We start from the raw sequence: 21,742 nt of genomic DNA, 5'->3' as shown, positions 1-21,742 counted from the left end.
ACCGCTCAGTGTCCCGATCTCTATCTAGTCACTTCCTATATTATGTGCTAGGAATAGGGTCATTATTTCCTCCAGTCACTATGTGCTAGCAATAGGGGTTGTTATTTTCTAGTGTAATACAAAACATTCACCCTGAAAACTAGATTTTCCTCCCTAACATTTCTTAAAGCAGAATATGGCCTCTGGTTGCAAAAGTGCTGAGCTCTGAAAAAAGAAGGTCACAAGTTAAGCAGGATCATTACCTGGATGATCATATTTGGCCACAAATACCCCTGACAGTCAAATTCTTTTATTTTAAATAAGTTATTTCTGAATGACTCTGAAGGTTCATACCTGTAGTACTTTCTAAGTCAATTTGTGATTATTTAACTTTTCATGTTCATATTTTTAAAAAAGTGAATACAGTATTTGGCTATTATGTGACAGTGGGTATTTTCAATTTTTAAGTAAGGCTTTACTTCCATAAAAATAGGGCCAGTGTTCAGACAATGAGTATGTTCTGGCTCTTACTGTACTAAGTATCAATGGACAACATTATATTTTAAATAGTAAGAATATTCTGATTTATTAAACTTGTTTTCCAAAAGTGAGACACAGCTGTTGAGCAGCCAAGAGCTGGACCCCATCTTTTAACTATTTTAGAGGAAAATAATCAATGAAAAAAAGAGAACACTAATAATTAGCATACATTTATTTATATCCCATGTTACTAGAAAAAAGGACTTAATCTGGCCTCAACTAACCGGATGCTGCTTTAGGTAAAAACATTTTTCTCTCATCCAATTATTTCTTTTTCAACATGTAATTTTTTAGGATTTCACTTCACTCTATTGACGTTTAGTCAATAAAGTGGTTAATTTTATGCATTAATTTGAACATGCTCATTAATTTTTTCAATAAGTGCTTCCCAAGGGCACACTGAGTAGCAGCAGTCAGGGGAGAACAGGGAGGAAGTCAGAATCCTGCTCCAGTGGCATCTGGAGTGCAGCGGGGAAGCCCTATTAAATAAGTGATCCCAACTGTACGATAAGTTCTGATCAGGGAGTAGAAATACAAAGGCAGCCATCGAGTATCATTTGAAACACTGAAATAATTTATCATCTAAATTTGCAGTACCTGACGCCAAATTAAACAAACGATTACCTTTCTTCTTTGATGGTGAGTCTACTTTAGCTGCAGGTTTTGATTCTGAGGTAGCCTCCACTAATGATGGATTAGGAAGGTGGTCTGCATCTAACATAGATGAAATCTGAGGAGGCTCCAGGGGAGGTTCGAGAAGTTCTGCAGCAGAAGTTGCACTGCTCATCTGCTTACACGGGGCTCTGGGTTTGGGTTTCACTATGGTACAGACCGTTTCTCCCATGGAAGCATCTTTTTCAACTTCACTTATGAGGTTCTCCTCACTGGGAATTACCCGAAAGTGGGTATTTTCTGATGGTGTAATTGTAGCCGTCCTAGGATGATGATCAGATCTCTCTCTTTTGCTGACCTAAAAAAAGGTGAATTGTTTAAAAATTAAACTATTTTCAAAGGTATCTGTTATAATCTATTTCTTAATCTGGATGCAGGTAAACGTATTCATTTTATTCATAACATTCAGTAAGTATATTACTTTATGTGTGTGACATATTTCATAATTAAGAAGCTGCAAAAATAACTGCATTTTGTTCAATATCATGATATTTACAAGAGATCTATTTGTAACTGTTGTACTATGAAGAGTTAAGCACCAGAGAAGACTAAGGAAATACAACAATTTTTAGATGCCAAGAGGAAGAATGTTCATTTTCAGGGAGAAAACTTGAGTGCTACATGAAAGGTTAGCCCTGCTTGAACTACCTCAAGGCTCTGTTGAAATAGCATAAAAGTGGGTAGTCAAGTATCAATGCAAATTACACATATAAGCAAATGTATACTTTTTATAAACTTACAGGGACTAAACATTTTCTCTCTCAAGTAATGTATCTTTCCAATTCTTCTTTCATTATGAGCTGGCAAAAAAGTTTTCATAATCAATTTCCTATTTAAAACTTCAGTGTGGAAATCCTAGTTTCCTTTAGGTACCTTTGAGATTTTCCTTATTAAAATGTTAACTAACAATCAACATTACTGACTGACTAGAAACACACAATAGAATGCTGGAATCCCTCTGCTGCAAACAGTTATGAAAAATGTTAACTTTGGATTTCTTTTATGTGACCACACGAGGGCACTACCATCATTTATATTCACGGGCACTGGCTCAGAAATCACCACTCCTCCTTTACTCAAAGACAGAGACACCTCACAGGTTTTTAACTGGACGTACTCCACAGGCAAGTGAACATCAGTACCTTGGTGGACTCTGGGAACCCTCCCCACGTCCACTCCATGTGGGACTCTGATCTGAGCAGGCTCTCAGCAGGTTTCACCTCCAGCTCTGAATCACTCTTAGGACACACTGCTGTTGGGGAATAGGGGCTGTAAACAAGGGACAAAAGAATGTGATGCCTTTAAAGTCAGAAACTTCAGTCTTGCTGAGCTCGACACATTAAAGGAAATATAAGCTTGAATATACCAACTTTATCCAGCCAGTATAAAGACTCCTATTGAAGGGAATATAAATTATTTCTTCCATTTGAGTTCTTTAATAATAATAAAAACAACATCAACCAGGATCTAATGAGGACTTGCTGGGTTCTCTATAAACACTTTATATACATTATCCTTACTGATTCTCACAAGAAACCAATGACAAAGATAATTTTACAGGAGATAAAATGTACAGAAAAGATGGGTTAAATGAACAAAATCAATACATGAGAGAAACTGGATTTAAACACAGAACAAAGTGTGACTGCGCCTTTCTTCACATTATCCATCTACAGTTAATAGTTGACACAGTAAGATCAGAATTTAAGAATTGTAGAGGGCTAAATTCTATGCAGATTACACAGATCTACACTAACATTGTGAGGGTTAAATCATATCAAATTTAGGAACAAAATAATTGAGAGAAAAGGTCCATATTTGTGTTAAAAGTACACATTCAGTTGTCCTATATGAGAGAAATAGGAAATATCATTACTGTCAAATAACAGAAAACCTATTTAATATATCTTTTGTTAAACAAATGGAGAAATTTTAAAAATACTTACTTGTCTAAAGGGGACCAATCTCCATCAGATAAGGGGTAATGGTCCCCAGAATGGAAGAGCAAAGGCTCCTTATATTCATCTTCCTTTAAGGAAGCATTTGAAGATCCTCTGTGAAGGAAAAAAACAAAATCAGGAATGATGACACTGTCAGCTTAAAAATATCCCCAAATCTACGGACACATTGTCTAAATGATGCAAATGAAGAAGACCAAATGATTAATAACTAATCCTCTTAGAAGAAAAATATGAAGGAGAAGGGGGATTAACTGATGCCACCATGCCACCCACCATACACTATTGCCATCACTATTTAAATACGGAATAAACAGAAGAAGGACAGAAAAGAATGTGTTTAAAAATGATGTGATTGGGGGCACCAAGGTGGCTCAGCTGGTTAAGCGTCCAACTCTTGATTTCGGTTCAGGTCATGATCTCACAGTTGGTGAGTTTGAGTTTGAGGTCAGGCTCTGCGCTGACAGTGTGGAGCCTGCCTGGGATTCATTCTCTCTCTCTCTCTCTCTGTCCCTCCCCTGCTCGCTGGTTTTTTCTCTCTCAATAAATTAAAACTGTGAAAATGATGTGATTAACAATTCCCAGGGTACCTGGGTGTCTCAGTCGGTTGAGCGTCTGACTTAGGCTCAGGTCATGATCTTAGAGTTTGGTAAGTTCAAGCCCCACACATCGGGCTCACTGCTGTCAGTGCAGAGCCTGCTTTGGATCCTCTGCCCCCTTCTCTCTGCCCCTCCCCCACTCATGCTCCCTCTCAAAAACCTAAACTTAATTAAAAAAAAAATTTTCCTTTTATAGCCCTTCAGGGTAATTGATTCAAAGGCTTCAGGAGGAAAACTAAGGCTTTATGTATATTTCATTTAATCCTTACAAATCTGAAGATACCTTAGTTTTTTTAAGTGTTTCTTGTGTGTGTGTGTGGGGGGGGGGAGGGAGGGAAGGGAGGGAGGGGGGGGGGGGAGAGAGAAAGAGAGAGCGAGAGAACAAGTGAAAGAGGGGCAGAGAGAGAGGGAGACACAGAATCTGAAGCAGGTTCTAAGCTCTGAGCTGTCAGCACAGGGCCTGATGTGGGGTTTGAACTCATGAACCCTGAGATCAATGACCTGAAGTCAGAGGTTTAACCAACTGAGCCACCCAGGCACCCCAAGAATATCTTATTTTAGATATCAAATAAATCAAGAATCCAGAGAAGTTTAGTAATTTGCCCAGAGTCACAGAGCTAGTAAGTAGCTGTATTCAAAACAAATCCTTGTTCTTTCACTATATTCTTCTGTGTATTAAAGAAAATATAAGACTATGAGCTAAAAACAAGAGTTATGGTTCAAAAATTCAAAAATATTCTAAAAAACTCTTAAAAACATGCAGAACTTATTTTTCTTTTTGTTTGGACCAAGAATTACCTGAAAACTTTCTCCTTATTTAGAATCTACATGACGTGCGGATATGAGGATGATGATACAAAAACGTAAAAAATGTTTTTTTAAGATTCATACACAGACCTTAGAACTATAGGAAGATGAGGGGTGCCTTGGTGTCTCAGCTGGTGAAGCGTCTGACTCTTGGTTTCAGCTCAGGTCATGAGTTCATGTTTTGTGAGTTTGAGCCCCCCACATCAGGCTCTGTGCTAACACCACACAGCCTGCTTGGGATTCTCACTCTCCCTCTCTCTGCCCCCTCCCCCTTGCACACGACCCCATATTCTCTATCTTTATAGGAGGATGAACTAATGCCAATAGTGTTTTAATTAATTTACCCTTTGGTTTTTCTTGAATCTGCATAGTTAATGTAACTAACTTGCCATATAACCTTGAAAACATCCCTCAGAAGCACTGTGGGCCCCAGTTTTTCATATTTAGTTGGAAATTTATCACTTGTCCTATTTCAGAGTTTATATGAGATTTACGCAGTGTATTATGCTGAGAGCTCTGAGAAGTATCAAGAAAAACTATACTTTCCAGTTTGAGAGCTTCTTATAAAAAATTCTACATTCTACCAGGACAGATATTCTACATAAAATGAGAATATCTGTATTTACTTAATACGGCAGACTAAAAATAAAGGTAAAAATCACTTTAATTTTTAATGTTACCTTTCTTCCTTTATATCTTTGTTTAACATGCTCTGCTTTACTACCTCTGCCATGCAATAGTTTTTCCATATAGTTGTATCTTCTAATTTAAGGTTTTCCCAACTCTAATATTTCTCTCAGAAGAATTAAACTCTGGTATAATACCTCATTTCAAGGGGAGAAAAACCTATACTTGAAAAAGGCAGATATCTAGCTAAAAACATTCTATTTCTCAAAAAATGAACATCAGGAGGGTGTTTTTTTTTTTTTTCAGTTTTTTTTTTTTTCTTTTCTTTTTGAGAGAGTGCAAGTGGGGGAGAGGGGCAGCAGGAAAGACAGAGAGAATCCCAACCAGGCTCTGTGTTATCAGCACAGAGCTCGGCGCAGAGCTCAATCTCATGAACCATGAGATCATGACCTGAGCCAAACGTTTAAATGACTGAGCCATCCCAGTGCCCCTTAAAAAATGAACATCAAATGGTAGCAAAAAGGGAAAATGTGATGCTTATGAATCAGATGTTTATTTGACAAATTTGAAAGAAGAGTACAGTTTGACGCATCACTATCCATATGGTTTGAAAGTGGTTTGAAAAGAACAATGTAAAAGTCACAGAAACTTATTTATTTGGCATATATTTCACTGTAGTATAAAAGGTAAGTCAAGAAGAGCTCAGAAAGCAATCTGGTATTAGTAAAATATTGCTGAGAGAAAGAAAGATCAAGATCAGGCACCATTAAGAACTTATACCCCAGGGAAGACATGAAATGGTCTTCTCTGGGCATATCCTGACAAAAATTAGGCCCATTAGTTTAGATGATTATTTTAGGTGAAGAAAAAGGTTGCTGATATTGAGGTTCCCTTCGGTCCCATGATCCATTAAATAAAATAAGGCTTCTAAAAACTTGCTAATAAGCACTTTTCAAAATGGCACCTGTGCCTAAGAACATTCAACAAGCTAGGTAGACCATGACAGAGGAAGTTAAATTCATGATATGAGGATAAAAGGGAGTGTAGATACTGGAATGGGAAGACAACAGTACCAACACTGACTACATCCATGTCAAAATATAGGACAATTACATACATTAACACTGAACAGCAGAGAATTCGCAGTAGGGTAAACAGTTTAACCCTGAGTCAGGGTTGGGGGATGTGGGAGGTCCAGTTGCTGGAGTTCATACTAAGTGCGTATAAGAGAACACTTCAGTCTTCACAGATGTATCTCAACATGGCTTCAAATTCAATACCATTTCATAAACGAATTATCCTTCCTATTCAAAAGCCAACAGAGGTTACATGATGTATACAACTGACAAAAATCACTCAATTGCATACTTGCATATTTAAGTTCTATAAATACAACTATATGTAAATTATTATCCCAGTTTTTTAAAAGCAGGGAAAAAAAAATCAATAGAAAGTTAAAATAAATGGCCTGCTTTATTTATGTGGGATAAATTAGAGGGACTAAATGAGTCTTTGTCTATTTAACTGGGGGTATTATGTAAGAGATAAATAGGGTTGCTAACCACCATGACCAAAGATTACTAACTCGGTAAACAATATGTTTATCCTCAGCCTTAGCACAGTACTGGTCAATAAATTTCAGTGTGGCTAATGATCTCATTTTGCTTTTGGATATGGGACATTTCCGATAAAAGATAACCTCATAATAGGATTGAAAGGAGCCCTGCAATGTTTCTCTGTCTACTGTGTCAGAAATCAAAGGGAGGAAAGGCAGGGAGCAGGCTAGGCTGTAAGATTCCAGTCATCAGAGAAGAACATGGAGGGTTTTCTGGAAGCCAGTTACTGATCAGGAGATGAAGTCCGCAGCCTCCGGGCAATAGAGGCTGTTTATAAAAAGTCTTAGGCTCCCTCTACTTAGATCCCAGATACAACTTGCAAACAAGTCTGCTTTGGTGGATTAAAAGAAGAGATTCCTTTCTGATGGTGCAGTCTTAAGCCTCCATTTTTAATAGTGCTGGGTATTTTAAGTATTTCACCAGTGGCAGATTTTGTACATTTGCACCCATGATTGTGCTACAGCACCATCCAATCTGAAAAGACTCTTCCCTCCAAAAGACTACTTAGCCTAGGTACAACATTTTTAATACATATACACACTAACACATCCTTCCATCCTCTGGAAGGACAAACAAGGCTTCCATGCTACACACAAGTCCATCTTGAGTAAGGGAGAGGCTCACTAGGTACAATTTACACAAAGCTCTCTGCAGTTTAAAGCTCTCCAATTTTCACTTAATGTGTTTCTCCTAGCTATGCAACAGCAACTTGGTTTAAGGGTGGTTTCATCTTTCACCTGCTTCATTCATGGAGCCTCAATTAACCTTAATTCTATTATCCATGAAATTCTTGAAAAGTAAAGAGAAGGCTATTTAAGTAGGACACTATTTATCAAAATAAAATAAAAACCACTTTTAGGTATTTCTCTGGAAACAGAATTTCTTTCCTAAGTGGTAGGGGCCTGAGGAGGGGAAGATACTTGAAAGCTGCAAATGTCCCAACCCTATCTGATTTCTAGGTTGCACAACTGCAAAAGCAGTTGACTTCCTATTCTTTTTCTCTGATTAATATGCTGCTAATACTTTTGATCCTAAGTATCTTTCTCCAAATTATTTTAGAATCTACTGAGTTGGAAGGGGCCTTGCAAACCACATAGTTCAATTCTCTTATTTCATAGATTAAAAAACAAAGGTCCAGAGTAACCAAGTGGCTGCTATTCCACAATCAAAAACAGAAGAGGCCCAGTCTTCTACCTTTTAGCTCAGTGCTTATTTCAGTATACACCTGACCTGAATTCTCAAGACTGTTACATTTTGTCCTTTTTTATTTTTTTAAGTCCTAATTTCTGTTGGCTGCATAATTAAGCAGATCCTTTTTTAAAGGAGATTTTAGGAAAGAGTTCCTCCACGTGGCAGTATCTATGATCCACGTAATCCAGAGAAAAAGCAAACCACCAAACTCCTGAAAATTATCATAAGCCACTACTTTACAAGCATTCTGACATGCCTGCTTACCAAGCAAGCAAGGTTCTGGCTCAGAGAGAAAGAACTAACAACCATGAACTGTTGACCAAATCAGTATTCTGACAGATTTGGCTGAAGCAGGCAGTTGTTTGCACAATCTAGAAAGTAAGGCATGCACGAATATATCTGCAATGCATTCACTTTCAACATTAATTTTGTAAATTAATTCCTTTAGAATAATGATTCTTGTACATTTATCAGGTAACTCTGCATATGTTTTAGAAATGTTTTAACTTCCTAAACTGAAGCTGCAGGTTGTTCAAGAGTTCTAAACTTTGCTCAATGGTGTTATGATAAAGGACACGAATAAACTTTAAGGGCAAAAGTGTTACTTCAGTGTCCTTTCTGGTGGATCTTGGAAAAACTGTAGGTAGAACTTCAGGGTCACTGTGGGCAACAACTTCTTGTCCAATGCTCATCAGTAAAGTAAACCACCCCATGACACACATACGGTCCTCTTCCAATGCCACAGCAGTCACTGAGTGAACAGGTGGGAAGATAACCTTTTACATTTTACAAATTGAACTCTTGAACAAAAAAATACATGTTCTACCCCCTAACCTTCCAAAGCCAGTGCTGACCTAAAAATTGGCATATTTGAGCTCTTCTACTGAGCTGGTAAATAAGTGGTCAAAGATTTCTCACTTGAAAAAAAAAACACCACCACACACACACACACAAAAATCCTCCTTTCCTTTTCAATTTACTGGGAATGTTTTGATGATAAACTCAAAATAAAAACTCTAAACTTCTCAGAAACAGGTGAGATACCAAGACTACTGAGTAGGGATATACACCAGATGTGGCCTCAGGGCCAAGTCACTAATTCAGACCTTCTTTGTAACTTACAATTTCTTTGGCTTTTGGAAACCTACTGATGGAAAGACACACACTGCCAGTCTGCTTCAAGTGGTATGTCAATACCACAGCAGGACGTCTGATGGCAAATTTTACAGAATAGCAGAAAGGAAAAAAAAATGCCTCTTACACTGATTCCACAATAAACTGTCATGGGGAAAAACAAGTGCAAAACTCACACTGCAGATCCATGAAAGAAACAACAACAATTCACTGTACCTGAGCTCTGCCCATAGCGTGTGTGGATGCCTGGCAACCACACTAAGAGCCCTACCTTGCTGACTGGGCCCCCTTGTCATCGTCAGAGCTCATTTCCACATCCACGGTATCTTCTGCAGCAGGAGAAGCGGTCTGGTCTTCCTTCTTACTGTCCTGTTTGCATTTCTTTCTCCTTCGTTTTTTCTTTTTCACAGAACTTGAAGTGAAAACTGTTTCCGTTTCCAACATGTGGGAGATGTCTGAACTCTGAGATGGTCTTTCATTTCCACCAGATTTCATCAAAGGAGTATCGATATCTTTAAAGAACTGATCTTCAGTAGGAATTGGTGAGGTGGCAAGGTAGGCAGGAAGCTTTTCCTTAAAGAGAACATGGAGAAAGAAAAGTTGTCCCTGACAGAGTGGACAGTGAATCAAAACAATAATGAACTCTTTGCATATCTAAATTCACAGTGGTAGGGAGAATACATAGTCCTTAAAGGTAAGAATGTCACACTGAACTATGTTACTGCCCACTCTATTCTGAACAGGTCTTTACCCTGGTACACACAGATAATTCATCTGGTCCATGTAACTGAATATATTTGAAGGAACCAATATACCAAATCAGCACACACACACAAAAACTGTAATTAAAGCACAGCCAGTTAAATTTTCTATACAGGGAAGTTCAAAGCAGCAACAGCAGCATTCCAAGGAGGCAATACGAAGCACTCTGTCAAAAACTTACAAAGAACAGTAACAGGATAAAGCGGAAGGCAGGGATCAGGAACACCCCATCAGACAGGGGGCAGTAGGACAGGTAAGTGAAGTGAGGATCTCCGGTAAATTGTGTTTGCTAAATTAAATGAGGGTGAAAAGGTGATTAAAATACACAATACCCTATTACAAATGAAGTTGGCAGATTTTAAAACTGTAACTTTTTTTTTTAAATTTTTTTTTCAACGTTTTTTATTTATTTTTGGGACAGAGAGAGACAGAGCATGAACGGGGGAGGGGCAGAGAGAGAGAGGGAGACGCAGAATCGGAAACAGGCTCCAGGCTCCGAGCCATCAGCCCAGAGCCCGACGCGGGGCTCGAACTCACGGACCGCGAGATCGTGACCTGGCTGAAGTCGGACGCTTAACCGACTGCGCCACCCAGGCGCCCCAAAACTGTAATGTTTTTAAAACATCCTTTCAGGAATTCAAAAGAAGAAAATAAGGCCCAACAGTTAGAAATAAACTCGTAATTTAATATCAAATAAATGACCAAAGTCCGGTGTTCAGATTAACTTCGTAGTTACTGGCTTCACCCCTTTGTATCATGGGGGAAATGGAAGGTAGGTAACATATAAATTAACTTCAAGTAACTTAGAATACTCAAGTTTTTACATAATAGTCCTGAAAATGAGTGAATTTCCATAATTGTTCTAAATCAAGCTTCTGAATTTGGCTTTGATAGACATATTACCCCGGAGCCAAAATTCTGTTTATCCAGCACTGTGATGACAGGATATTATTCCACATGTCCCCAGGGCACCCAAGTTACAGGCTGTGGTCTCTGACTTCCAGGGCCTTTTAATTCAATGGTCTTTTTTATTAATTGTATAAATAAAGTTTACTGGTACTTTTTAAAAATTTTTTAATTTGAGAGAGACAGAAAGATACAGAGAGAGAGAGAGAGTTCATGCACGAGTAGGGGAGAGGGGCAGAGAAAGAGACAGAATCTTAAGCAGGCTCCGTGCTGAGTGGAGGGGGCTTGATCCCACAACCCTGAGATCGTGACCTCAGCTGAAATCAAGAGTCAGATGCTGAACCGACTGAGCCATCCAGGTGCCCCAAAGTTTACTGGTACTTCTTAAAAGCTATTTTGTCTCTGGTGGTGTTTCCTAGTTCTATTATAGCACTATGTGTATTGTGTTGGGGGTGATGAAATAACCTCAATCTCTATCAGTACAAGAATGGTTAAATTGTGGTGTATCCATACTATGGATGATTGTGCAGCTATTAACAGGACAGGGTTAGATACAGAACTACCAGCTTGAAAAGGATGATGATATACAGTTTAGATGAGCAAAGTCTGACAGAAACAAGTATGTAAATAAATGGCAGCCAGATGGGTGTTGGTAATGCTTATCCCTTTTATAACTGTAAACTCCTGGAGAGTGGGGGCATATTTTATTCATAGTATGTGGCATAGAGTAGTAATGTTGGATGAATTAATATTAAAAAAAAAAAATTTACAGAGAAGCATACGAAAGAAAATCTGAATAATTTGATGATACATGGGATAGGCAAAAGGGGCTGGAAAGTTGACACTCTCCAAGTTAACCTTACTAAGCATAGTTGTAAGTGGAATCATCAGAAATGACCACGAGAACCACGTAACAAACGATCGATAACCCAGCCCTCTCGCTCACTGCTTTACACAAAGCCTAATCAACCAATGTCCTGAAATATACATGATTTTAAGGAACACATCAAAAATATTTTATTCTTGGGGCACCTGGGTGGCTCAGCTGGTTAAGCGTCCAACTCTTGATTTTGGCTCAGGTCATGACCTCATGGTTTGTGAGACTGAGCCCTGCATCAGCTCTGCACTGTCAGCGTGGGGCCTGCTTAGGATTCTCCCTCTCCCTCTCTCGGCCCCTCCCCTGCATCCATGTGTGTGCTTTCTCTCTCAAATAAATAAAAGTTAAAAAAATATATATTTTATTCTTGTGGTAACTCATTTATTGTATCATTCTGCCTCTTGCTTCTGTCTCTGATGAGGAAAAACTTTGATAAGGCCAAGCAAACACAAACAAGGTAATATAAAAACAAGTAATTAATAGGTACTAAAAAAAAAAAAAACACTGCTCTGGACTGTTTTCATAACCATACTTTGCACTGCTGCTTTACATACTGGTATCTAAATTGTTGGTTTCTCTCTAAACTAAAAATGATAAACAATCTCATTCTATTTTTTGGTGACTTTTCTTCTTTGAAAACCCCAAAAAAGTAGTCCTGTATCCTTAATAACTTGAAGGTTATCAGTTTTGCTGAGATTTTATTCTTTATGATGAAAGCCAGAAGATGCCTCTTCTAAGATCCATCAAAAACAGTTTACCACCATCAGTGGATACATGGGGTGAAGGGGCGGGGAGGAACAAACTGTTCTCTCTTACTTAAAGAAGCCAAACATGCAATAATGGTTTAAAAAGATACAGGCCAATTAATTTAAATCTCTGGAGACCATAATAAACTCATTCACAAGCCTATTCAAGATTAGTGATCCAATGTCCCTAACCAAAATGGTTAAACATGTTTTCCAAGTTTAAAGGTCACACATGTACAAACACACACAGCCTGCAGAGAGATATGCCTTCATTACTTAGGTGGAACTAACTTCGAGTCAAGGTGTAAACTGTAACAGATACTAAATAAGAAAGCTCATTAAAGACAGAAAAAGAGCAAGTGCAAGGGCCTTCTGTATGCTCTCTGTATTCTGACACTTGGTGCTGAGAAAAGTGCCTCACTCACTCTAGCTCCTTTCTGACAGCTTAGTTCTTCAACCTAAAACTAAAGCTTGTTTAACCTGCAACAATCACCTCTATAACTAACCATGAAAACTGAACATTTCTGTCTGGGGACAGATCCTGGAGCCTGAATACAATGTGTAAAGTAAATGTGACCCACTAGAACTTACATATTCCTCTTCAGTCTCCTCCACAAAGAAAGCTTCCCCATTGTCACCCAATTTCATGTGAAGATCCACTGCATCGCCATTGATTTCTATATCAATCTAAGAAGAGAAAGTATGATTTAGTATTAAATCTTTCATTCATGCTAAACGAAGCCTAAATTCTGGGTTCTCAAGCCAAACTTAGTATTGAGGTTCCTGGAGTGATAGTCTCTGAGAAACACTGCTACCTGCCCCACCAACCTGCCTTAAAAAACCAAACAGATCTGGGAAGGAAGGAGATAGGTAACCAGGGATTGAAAGAAAATATTGTATCATTTTTAGAACATAAAATCTTGTACTTAATTTCCCAAATGGCATAAAATAGAGAAATGTTATGGTCAACAAGCAATTGAGCACTTCCAGAGTTACACCACAGACAGGCCTCAGCTGGCACGCTTCAGACAACCACAAATTTCAGTTAATGCAGTATGTTACCTGTAACTCCAGAGAGCACAGACTTCACTGCCAGCTCTCTGGCTACAGATCACTACATAAAAACAGATGCCCCGCATGATTGGTAACCCATTGCATCACTTTTTCAAAAAGTGCACTAGTGACTAGCGCACCAAATCTATTATTACTCAGTTCAGGCACAGACAGCAAAGCTTATAGTGGTAGTTGTCTTCTTGTTTCCCACTGATAAACCCATGTGACATTTTATAAAAATGGATAATTAAGAGGAAACTGGCCAAGATCAAAATGCCACAAACTAAAAGTAACATTACTGAAAGTAAACTTCAAACTGAATGTCAACAGTTACGGAAGAAATAGCTGACTGCGGGAATGGGGACCCTGCTGCCACCTGAAAGGCTCAACATGTGCAGCCAGAGGCACCTGGTGAAGGCAGGCTCATCCACACAGAGGAGCAGAGTGGCTGTGACAAAAAGGATGAAGATGGCCCAGAGGAAGTGACGTGGGCAAAAAGTGTCCACACTGAAGGAACTCTGACATACTTCATGACATTGAATGTTTCAGAGCTGAAAACCTGAAAGGTGATCCAAATTCAGAAAAGCATACGAAAATTTGCCAAGACGAGAGATGCTTGTTCGGTATCCTAAGTTTTACATCAAGAAGGCAAGCACTGTTCAAACCAACTAATCTTGCTAAGTTATTTTACAAAGAAGACATGTTAGTTCTCAATGTTCCTAATGTTTTAAATTGCAGTGTACTAGACACCAACTTACTATTTTTCATTTTCTTACACATTTTTAACTGACAATAGAAAGTTTTTACAAAAATTTGTAAAATTCATGGAAAAATCCTAATTTTTCTCAGTTATTAAGTTTGCTTTGGGTTTTGACTTGCCCAGTCATTTTTTCTATGTATATATTTTTTATGAATAGAATTTATTGTCAAATTGGCTTACATATAATACCCAGTGCTCATCCCAACAAGTGCCCTCCCTCCTCAATGCTCATCACACATTTTCCCTCTCTCCAACCCCCATCCACCCTTAGTTTGTTCTCTGTATTTAAGAGTCTCTTGTGGTTTGCCTCCCTCCCTCTCTGTAACAATTTTTCCCCTTCCCTTCTCCCATGGTGTTCTGTTCAGTTTCTCAAGATCCACATATGAGTGAAAACATATGATATCTGTCCTTCTCTGACTTATTTCACTCAGCATAATACCTTCCAGTTCCATCCATGCTGCTGAAATCTGCCCAGTCATTTTAATGATCTATACGACCATGCAAAGTAAGGACTGTTTATATATAATATTAAATACCACTTAAAAATAATGTAGTAGTTCATCTGTAGACTGTGAATAAATGTTTTTAAACATCTTATAATAATAAATGAACACCAACTTTTGAAACTCTTACAGATAAACTTGTAAACTCCAGTTTTAGACTGGTTCAGGGGACATAAAAACGAAAGTACAGAAAAATGTAATACGTATATAAATAGAGTAGTCCACAATTTAAGTGCACTTAACTTTGCAAAACCATTGGGTTTTTCCCAGTGAGGACCAATTAATTATCCCTTCTGACACTGAGTGCTGGGTCACATCAGGTCAGTGAAGATCATTAACTGAAATATGTTGTCAAAATGCTTATTATAAAAATCCTGTTAGTAACATAACCACGCTAAGGGATAAGGAATAAAACTAAATATTCTAAGACTAAAGACAAAAAGAACTATAAACAAATATTGTAGTAATTAAAAAAAATCACAGAGATGTGGGTAACAATTCTAAAACTATTTTATGTGTATTTTAGGATTGAACAAATAAGTAAACATATTGTAGGTAATAAGAGCCATGTTTCTCACTGTCAGAAAAAGAAGTTATAAATAAGGAGATGAGAAGGAACCTTCTAGGGATGGACTGGAATCAGAGGAATCAGTGTGAACTCATAATTTTTACAGACAAATGTAGGTACACGTATTTACATACAGAGATTTTCCAGCTCTGCCTGCTGACAGGGCCTAGAGGCAATGACACCTCAGTAATGAGCATACCTAGTGACCAGATGCTTTGTTTCTAGATACGATTCTCTAATAAAAGGAACCACTGCTCCTCAGAGAAACAAAATAATTACACTCCAGGGCTGAGGCAGGTAAAGTAGATTCTTGTCAAATAGCTCATGGTGCCAAAAAGTAAGGAAGTGCTCAAAAAATGATGGGAACATATCAAAAGGACTCAACCTGAAGGAGCTACCTACTAATTGCCAAATCTGGGACAATTTGAGCAACTACATAATGATAATAATGGATTATAACCCAAAGAGTAAAATTAATATTCAGAAGTCCATACTGATCTGAATAAATAATTGAATAAGTAAACAGAAGGATAGCTCTTTGATACAGAATTTCAGTTAGTAAATGGAGTAGAAAGGATGGAAAACAGAAAATCATTTGGCAAACACCACAGTAATAACTACTGCAAGCAAAATTCATCAACGTATGCTAAAATCCATGGGTGGAAGTACGATGAAAAACAGTATATTTGCACAATCTCCAAGTTTCTTCCCACAAATACATTTTTAGATGAGAAACCTAGTAGACACCACTAACCAAGGGATCAAAGTTAACATCACCAATAATGAGATACGGCACCATGATGGGCCTCCTAAGATGATATACTGAGAAGGGCACACTATCACTCTGTGTTATTCTTCCCCAAATGAGAAAACATCAGACAAACTCAAATTGAGGGACAATCTACATAATAACCATTCTGTCCTCCTCAAAAGTCAAGGTTGTAAGGAAAGACAGAATGGTTACAGAATATAGAATGAAAGTAATGTGGGATCCTGGATAGGATCATAGACAAAAAGACCATAGTGAATCTGAGTAAGGTCTTTAGTTAATAATATTATACCAATGTTAACTGCCTAGTTCTGATAAATTGTACCACGGTCATGTAAAATGTTAACAGTAGGGGAAGAAGTGGGTGACAGATATAGAAACTATTTAAAATACATTTGCAACTTGTTAAACATCTAAAATATAGGAGTTAAAAATATGCTAATGTCATTAAAAAACTGACTCAGAACAGTCACAGACTGGAAGAGACTGAGGACAGCTAAGTGTTCCATGTCATGACTACAGTGATGCTTTCATGAGTGCACCTATGGTAAAAGTTTTAAAATTATATCCTTTGAATATGTGTTACTGTGTTAATTACAAAACAAAAAAAGCTCTTAAAAAAGGAAAAACAATTATAACAGAAAATGAGAAAAATAGGCAACTATTAAATACAAAATAACAAAATCCTATGCAAAAGAAAATTCCTATTTAAGAAATGTTAACAAAATTATTATTTTGTAAGAAACTCATTTTTCTTCTACTTTTTAAATTTTTTTAAAATCTTTTTTTATTTTTGAGAGAGAGACACAGCGCAAGCAGGGGGGAACACAGAGAGAGAGAGAGGGAGGGAGGGAGGGAGACACAGAATCTGAAGCAGGCTTCAGGTTCTGAGCTGTCAGCACAGAGCCTTATGCAGGGCTCGAACTCACCAACAGTGAGATCATGACCTGAGCTGAAGTCAGACACCCAACCGACTGAGCCCCCCAGGCGCCCCGCCCCTCTTTTACTTCTTAAAAGAAAAGTGTGCATAAAATAAGTTTCCACAGGACAAACATTAATTCATTTCCCAACTAAGTTCTTCATGTTTTAGATTACTGTGAATATTTATGGCTTAAATAAAGCTGGGTAGGACATGGAATCTAACGCTTCCAAAACCAAGTAGTGCAACAAATTCCTGGGCTAAAAAAATATTATTTTCAGGTTAAGTTTAAAATGTGTTTCATAATAAACTGGTTGAAGTCACATAAGCATCTAGAATCATCTATTTCCGAAGCAGCTCTAATAGCAGCAGCTTCTACATAGGAAAAATGTTTTCTAAGTTCCATGAGGGCTGATGAAGTAAAGAAATAGATATATTTTCCTAGACTGTAAGAGCAAGGGGACTGGGAAAACTAAATTTGCTCCATAATGCCAAATTTTAGGTTTCTCAGGATGACTTAAGTACTTAATTGCATTTTTTCAACTAGAAGTTGGACATAAAAATAACTGAAATAATCATTTATTGATTTGTGGTTGTATAAATTATTTAAGTTAAATTACACACAAATTAAATATTAAAGTTATTTTACCTTTCATAAAAAAACATAACAGATTCAAACTAGTATCCTTCAAAATTTTCATCTTTGTAGGTTATCCATTTACCCCAGGGAGCTGGGAAAATAGAACAATGCCTCTTTCAGAATGCAGTCTGGTTTTAAACCATCTTAAAACAATTCACCCTTCATTTATAGCCTGTCTGACTTTAGTGATCAAATATGACATTTTCCAATATGACTAGTCTCTTATTCTGCCTCTAAATGGAGTTTGGTTACCCCCAAATTAAATCTAACATCAAATTGTGGCAATACTAAGGGTACTAAAAGAATATGCCAGAAGCTCTTTAAGTAACAAAGCAAAAATATTAAGAAATATTTTGAGAGATGGCACCAAATTGGAATAAATGCTTCCCAAGGTGATTATTTTAAAGAGGGTACTCATTTTGATGTACTACTCCTTATAAACTGGTATCTAAAACAATACTCCTATCTACATAGTCTTACTTCCTACACTGTGGCTTAATCTTGCTCAATATATATGACTGAGATGTTGAAATAGAACTGATTTACTTTTTAGAAATACCTGCTATAGCAGACACTTGTTTTGGCAAACCACTCTTCAGGTAAGAATATCAGTGGTGTCCTCTGGAGATCTCCTCATCCTCTATTTCAGACAGTTTCAGGCGTGGCTTCATGGGGCTGTTGTCCAAGCCAAGCCAATCAGTACATTCCACCCCAGCTATAGTGACTGGTCTGCAAGGTACATGTGACTCAAGTCTGACAGGGAGATTAAACACTGATACTTCTGTGGGAAGAAGCAGCTCTCTTTCCCCTAGGGTTGCTGAGTTCATGGGAAATAAGCCAGGAGGTACTGTGGCCATCTTGCATTAGAGACAGCATACACAAAAGGAGGCAGAGCTGAGAGGTGGGCAGAGACAGGGTTCTGGTTAACATCCTCAAAGACCTGATTAATTCAAATGCTCCTGGACATTAGTTATGCAAGCCAATAAATTCCCTTTTTTTGCTTAAGCTAGTGCGAGGTGGATTTTTGTCACCCACAATGGAAACTTCCTGTCTAATACACTGGATTATTTAACTTTGATAAGTAATCAAATCATTAGTTTTGCGTTAAATCAACAAAATTAGTATTTTAAAAACAGCAACTGCAGGTTTACCTTCTGAAATTCAACTCGGGTTATGAAATATACTGGGAGTAGTGGTGTTCTATCAAACAAAAACATACCAGTGACAGTGGGAAAATTATTATACGGTATCTCCCTAACCAGAAGCTTTAAGATGATTATGATTTCCAGTCCAGGTGCCACCATTATAGGTGTCACCATAACTGGGGTCTTAGTGTAAAATCAGTGAGTAGCTTTCCCTAGTCCAAACTGACCTAAAATAAGACAGTTAATCCAAACTGCCTGAGTATCTCAAGGCAGACATGGTTCTGGTTTTACGGTCGCAGGAAAGCTGTGTTTCAGTCAAAGAGCCAAATTTCTGCTCAAACACATCCTTTGAGCTCCTAGGGGTACTAGTGCAAAAGAAATTTTCTTTTCCTGTGTCTCATGGACAGACTATTAAAATCCAAGGGTTTGACAAGATATAGAATACAGTCATTTGGGTAGCCTGGTACTGAACTTGTACTTTCTTAATTAGAGGCACACAGCATGTAGAAAGAGGTATGTTGTCTGTCCGGTCACCATTTATAGATACACAAATGCTTACATATAACATCAGCCTGAAGATTCCATTCTGAAAGGCCAAAAGACTTAACCAATCTACTGATCAAAATCCAGATCACAGAAAAACAAACAAAAGTGCCATATAAGCCATTTCCTGAATAGATCCTTGCACAACTAATGGGAAATTTCAGCGTATAAACAATTTTGTACAGATTCTCCTAAAGCAGATAAAAACTGAAAGTACTATACGTTAGTGTTACTGGCTAGAAATAAAAAATTCCAAGAAGCTAAACTGTGGCTAAACACTGTTTTGCAAGGCAAAGTTTCCAAGTTACTAAGTGAATTGCGACTGCTTTTGGTTTCCAAAGGGTGTCTCTGAACAGAGGCCGACCATACAAACCCTGCCATCCTGCAAGGTGGCTCTCCAGTGAAATACTGATTTATAACACCTCGGAAAAAAGATGTGTGTTTTGAGGGCGGGGGGGGGAGGGCAAGTGGGGAGAATATATAGTTGTGTGCAACCCATAAGCCTTTTCTTCCATCCCCCAAAAAACTTAAGTTTAATTAAAACACAAATTTCTATTTTAAAGAATAAGATTAGCTATGCAAAATAGCCAAAATCTGAAAATAGATGATTCGAATTATGCCAGTGGTCCTCTAACACCTAGTTCTGTGACCCAAAATGGTGTAGATCTTTCATTGTGCTTTATAATCCTGACAAAATCTCCCTCCATTGTTTAGGTAAATAATGTGGGGTAAGAGCAGAAGGGGAAAATACTACCATGTACCTGCAAAGTTTTATTACTAGCTCAATTTTCTAACTTGATTGACATCAAATATACTAACATGTCTTACCATTGTTCCAATATTTGAAGGAGAGAGGATGTAAGAAAAAGGAAAATACAAATTATCTTCTTTCTAAATGAACCTTCCCTGAAATAAAACTAAACGCCAACAAGCCCATGATGTGAGTTTGCATTTAGTAAGATCTGGAGACAAGTCCTGGTATCACTAACAAAATTTACATACAAATAAGATTCAACAGCTTTCTCAAAACAAGGAAAACTGGCATTAATTTTACTTAAACAAATGTAATGTATTCTTGATTACCTCAGTCTATTCCATTCATAAATGGTATGAAGCCACTGCTCTAAATATTTTATAGTATATAAGGTAAAGAAACTTTTTCTAAATACACCTAACATTCTCCATTTACAACTCCAGTTTCTCTATTTTGCTCCTCTGAGCTGCAACAAATGGGATTATCAAGATAATTTTCAGCTTTTTTTCCCCCTTGGAGAGACTTTCTATGCGCTTATGAATTCAGCAGCAACATCAAAATAAAACATAAAGGCTGACTTCTCATATGATTATCTTCAACATTATACAGGTTTTCCTAAAAAAAAAAAAAAAAAAAAAAAAAAAAAAGCCAGAGAGGGTACACAGGAACAACTTATTCTGTTCCCATCTAACCTTTCACCCTCCTTGAGAACAAGCTGTCTCCTGTACTCACCACTTTCTCTTTGGATCTCAGGACTCCCAGCTTCCCAAATCGAACGTGAAAAGGCGAACACTGATAGGTGCCATCCTGCTGTCGCACCACAATGACATCGATGCACCCAGACAAAGTAGCTTGGTTAATGCCCTTGTAGAGTTCCTTCACAGTGACAATCACCTGCCCAGCCAGCTGTCCCACATAATTCATGGTTTGAAACTACAAAAGACAGGGGAAAAAAAAAATAGATGAGACAGTAACACTGAATCTGTGGATCTAATGACAGAGAAAAAAACAGTGGTGATTAAAAGTGTATTGAGCATTTGTATGTCATATTAGATAGTTAACTGTGCTGATCTTGAACCAGTTAGTCTCACGCTACCACTGTTTTTACACAATTCCACACAACGACAAAATCAGATGGTTCTCCTTTGTATCATGAGAGGCTGTCCCAGCCAGGGCCTGAGGCATGCCACTAATTCACTTCTCTCCTCACCCCAGCTGGGTTAATTCATTCATTCTGTAGACATCTATTTAACTGTCATTCCCTCAGAGGAGCCAGGTTTGATTTTCTTTTGTAGGGCTGATCATGATTCTAATATATTAATTATCTGTGTACTGTCTGTGCTTCCTGCTCCAACTCAAATTCCTTCCCCAACATTGCCAAACTGTAAAATTCTAAGTTCCCTTTCCTTTTCCATCATCATGGATTCTGCTAGCTGCCAGTAGGGGTGTCCCTCTGAAATTTAGAACCTGCACAGAACCACCAAAGAACCCAGACTACCACCACTGCCCTCTTGCCCAAGATCACTAGGAACCTGGGGCAACTGCATCCACTCTGGCCACAGCAGCCAAGCAGAAAAAATGACCAAGGATCACATCTGGGAGGAACCAGAAAGTCCACTGTTTCTGCTGAAGACAATTAAATGAGAGATGAATTTTCTACAAAACTCTACAAAA

The 21,742-nt window shown here is 37.9% G+C and overlaps 1 protein-coding gene across 3 annotated transcripts in view; it reads right to left on the bottom strand.

Moving 5' to 3' along the window:
* The window catches only part of LPIN2 (lipin 2), an 82,835-nt gene that overhangs the window by 18,356 nt on the left and 42,737 nt on the right, over positions 1–21,742 (bottom strand). For 2 of the 3 annotated variants that reach the window (XM_042962955.1, XM_007089493.3), the window contains exons 2-7: positions 20,801–21,001; positions 13,006–13,101; positions 9,395–9,696; positions 3,138–3,245; positions 2,334–2,460; positions 1,144–1,489 (exon numbers count right to left, since the gene is read on the bottom strand). In XM_042962955.1, coding sequence (XP_042818889.1) covers positions 1,144–1,489; positions 2,334–2,460; positions 3,138–3,245; positions 9,395–9,696; positions 13,006–13,101; positions 20,801–20,992 — 1,171 coding nt within the window. In that variant the 5' untranslated portion in view covers positions 20,993–21,001. Of the gene's footprint in view, positions 1–1,143; positions 1,490–2,333; positions 2,461–3,137; positions 3,246–9,394; positions 9,697–10,066; positions 10,256–13,005; positions 13,102–20,800; positions 21,002–21,742 lie in introns of those variants that run through there. The other variant, XM_042962954.1, reaches the window with a different exon arrangement.

The sequence above is a fragment of the Panthera tigris genome, chromosome D3, assembly GCF_018350195.1.
Source record: "Panthera tigris isolate Pti1 chromosome D3, P.tigris_Pti1_mat1.1, whole genome shotgun sequence".
NCBI classification, from domain to species: domain Eukaryota; kingdom Metazoa; phylum Chordata; class Mammalia; order Carnivora; family Felidae; genus Panthera; species Panthera tigris.
Note: the sequence above shows the minus strand (reverse complement) of the source record. Positions and strands in the feature narration are given on the sequence as shown.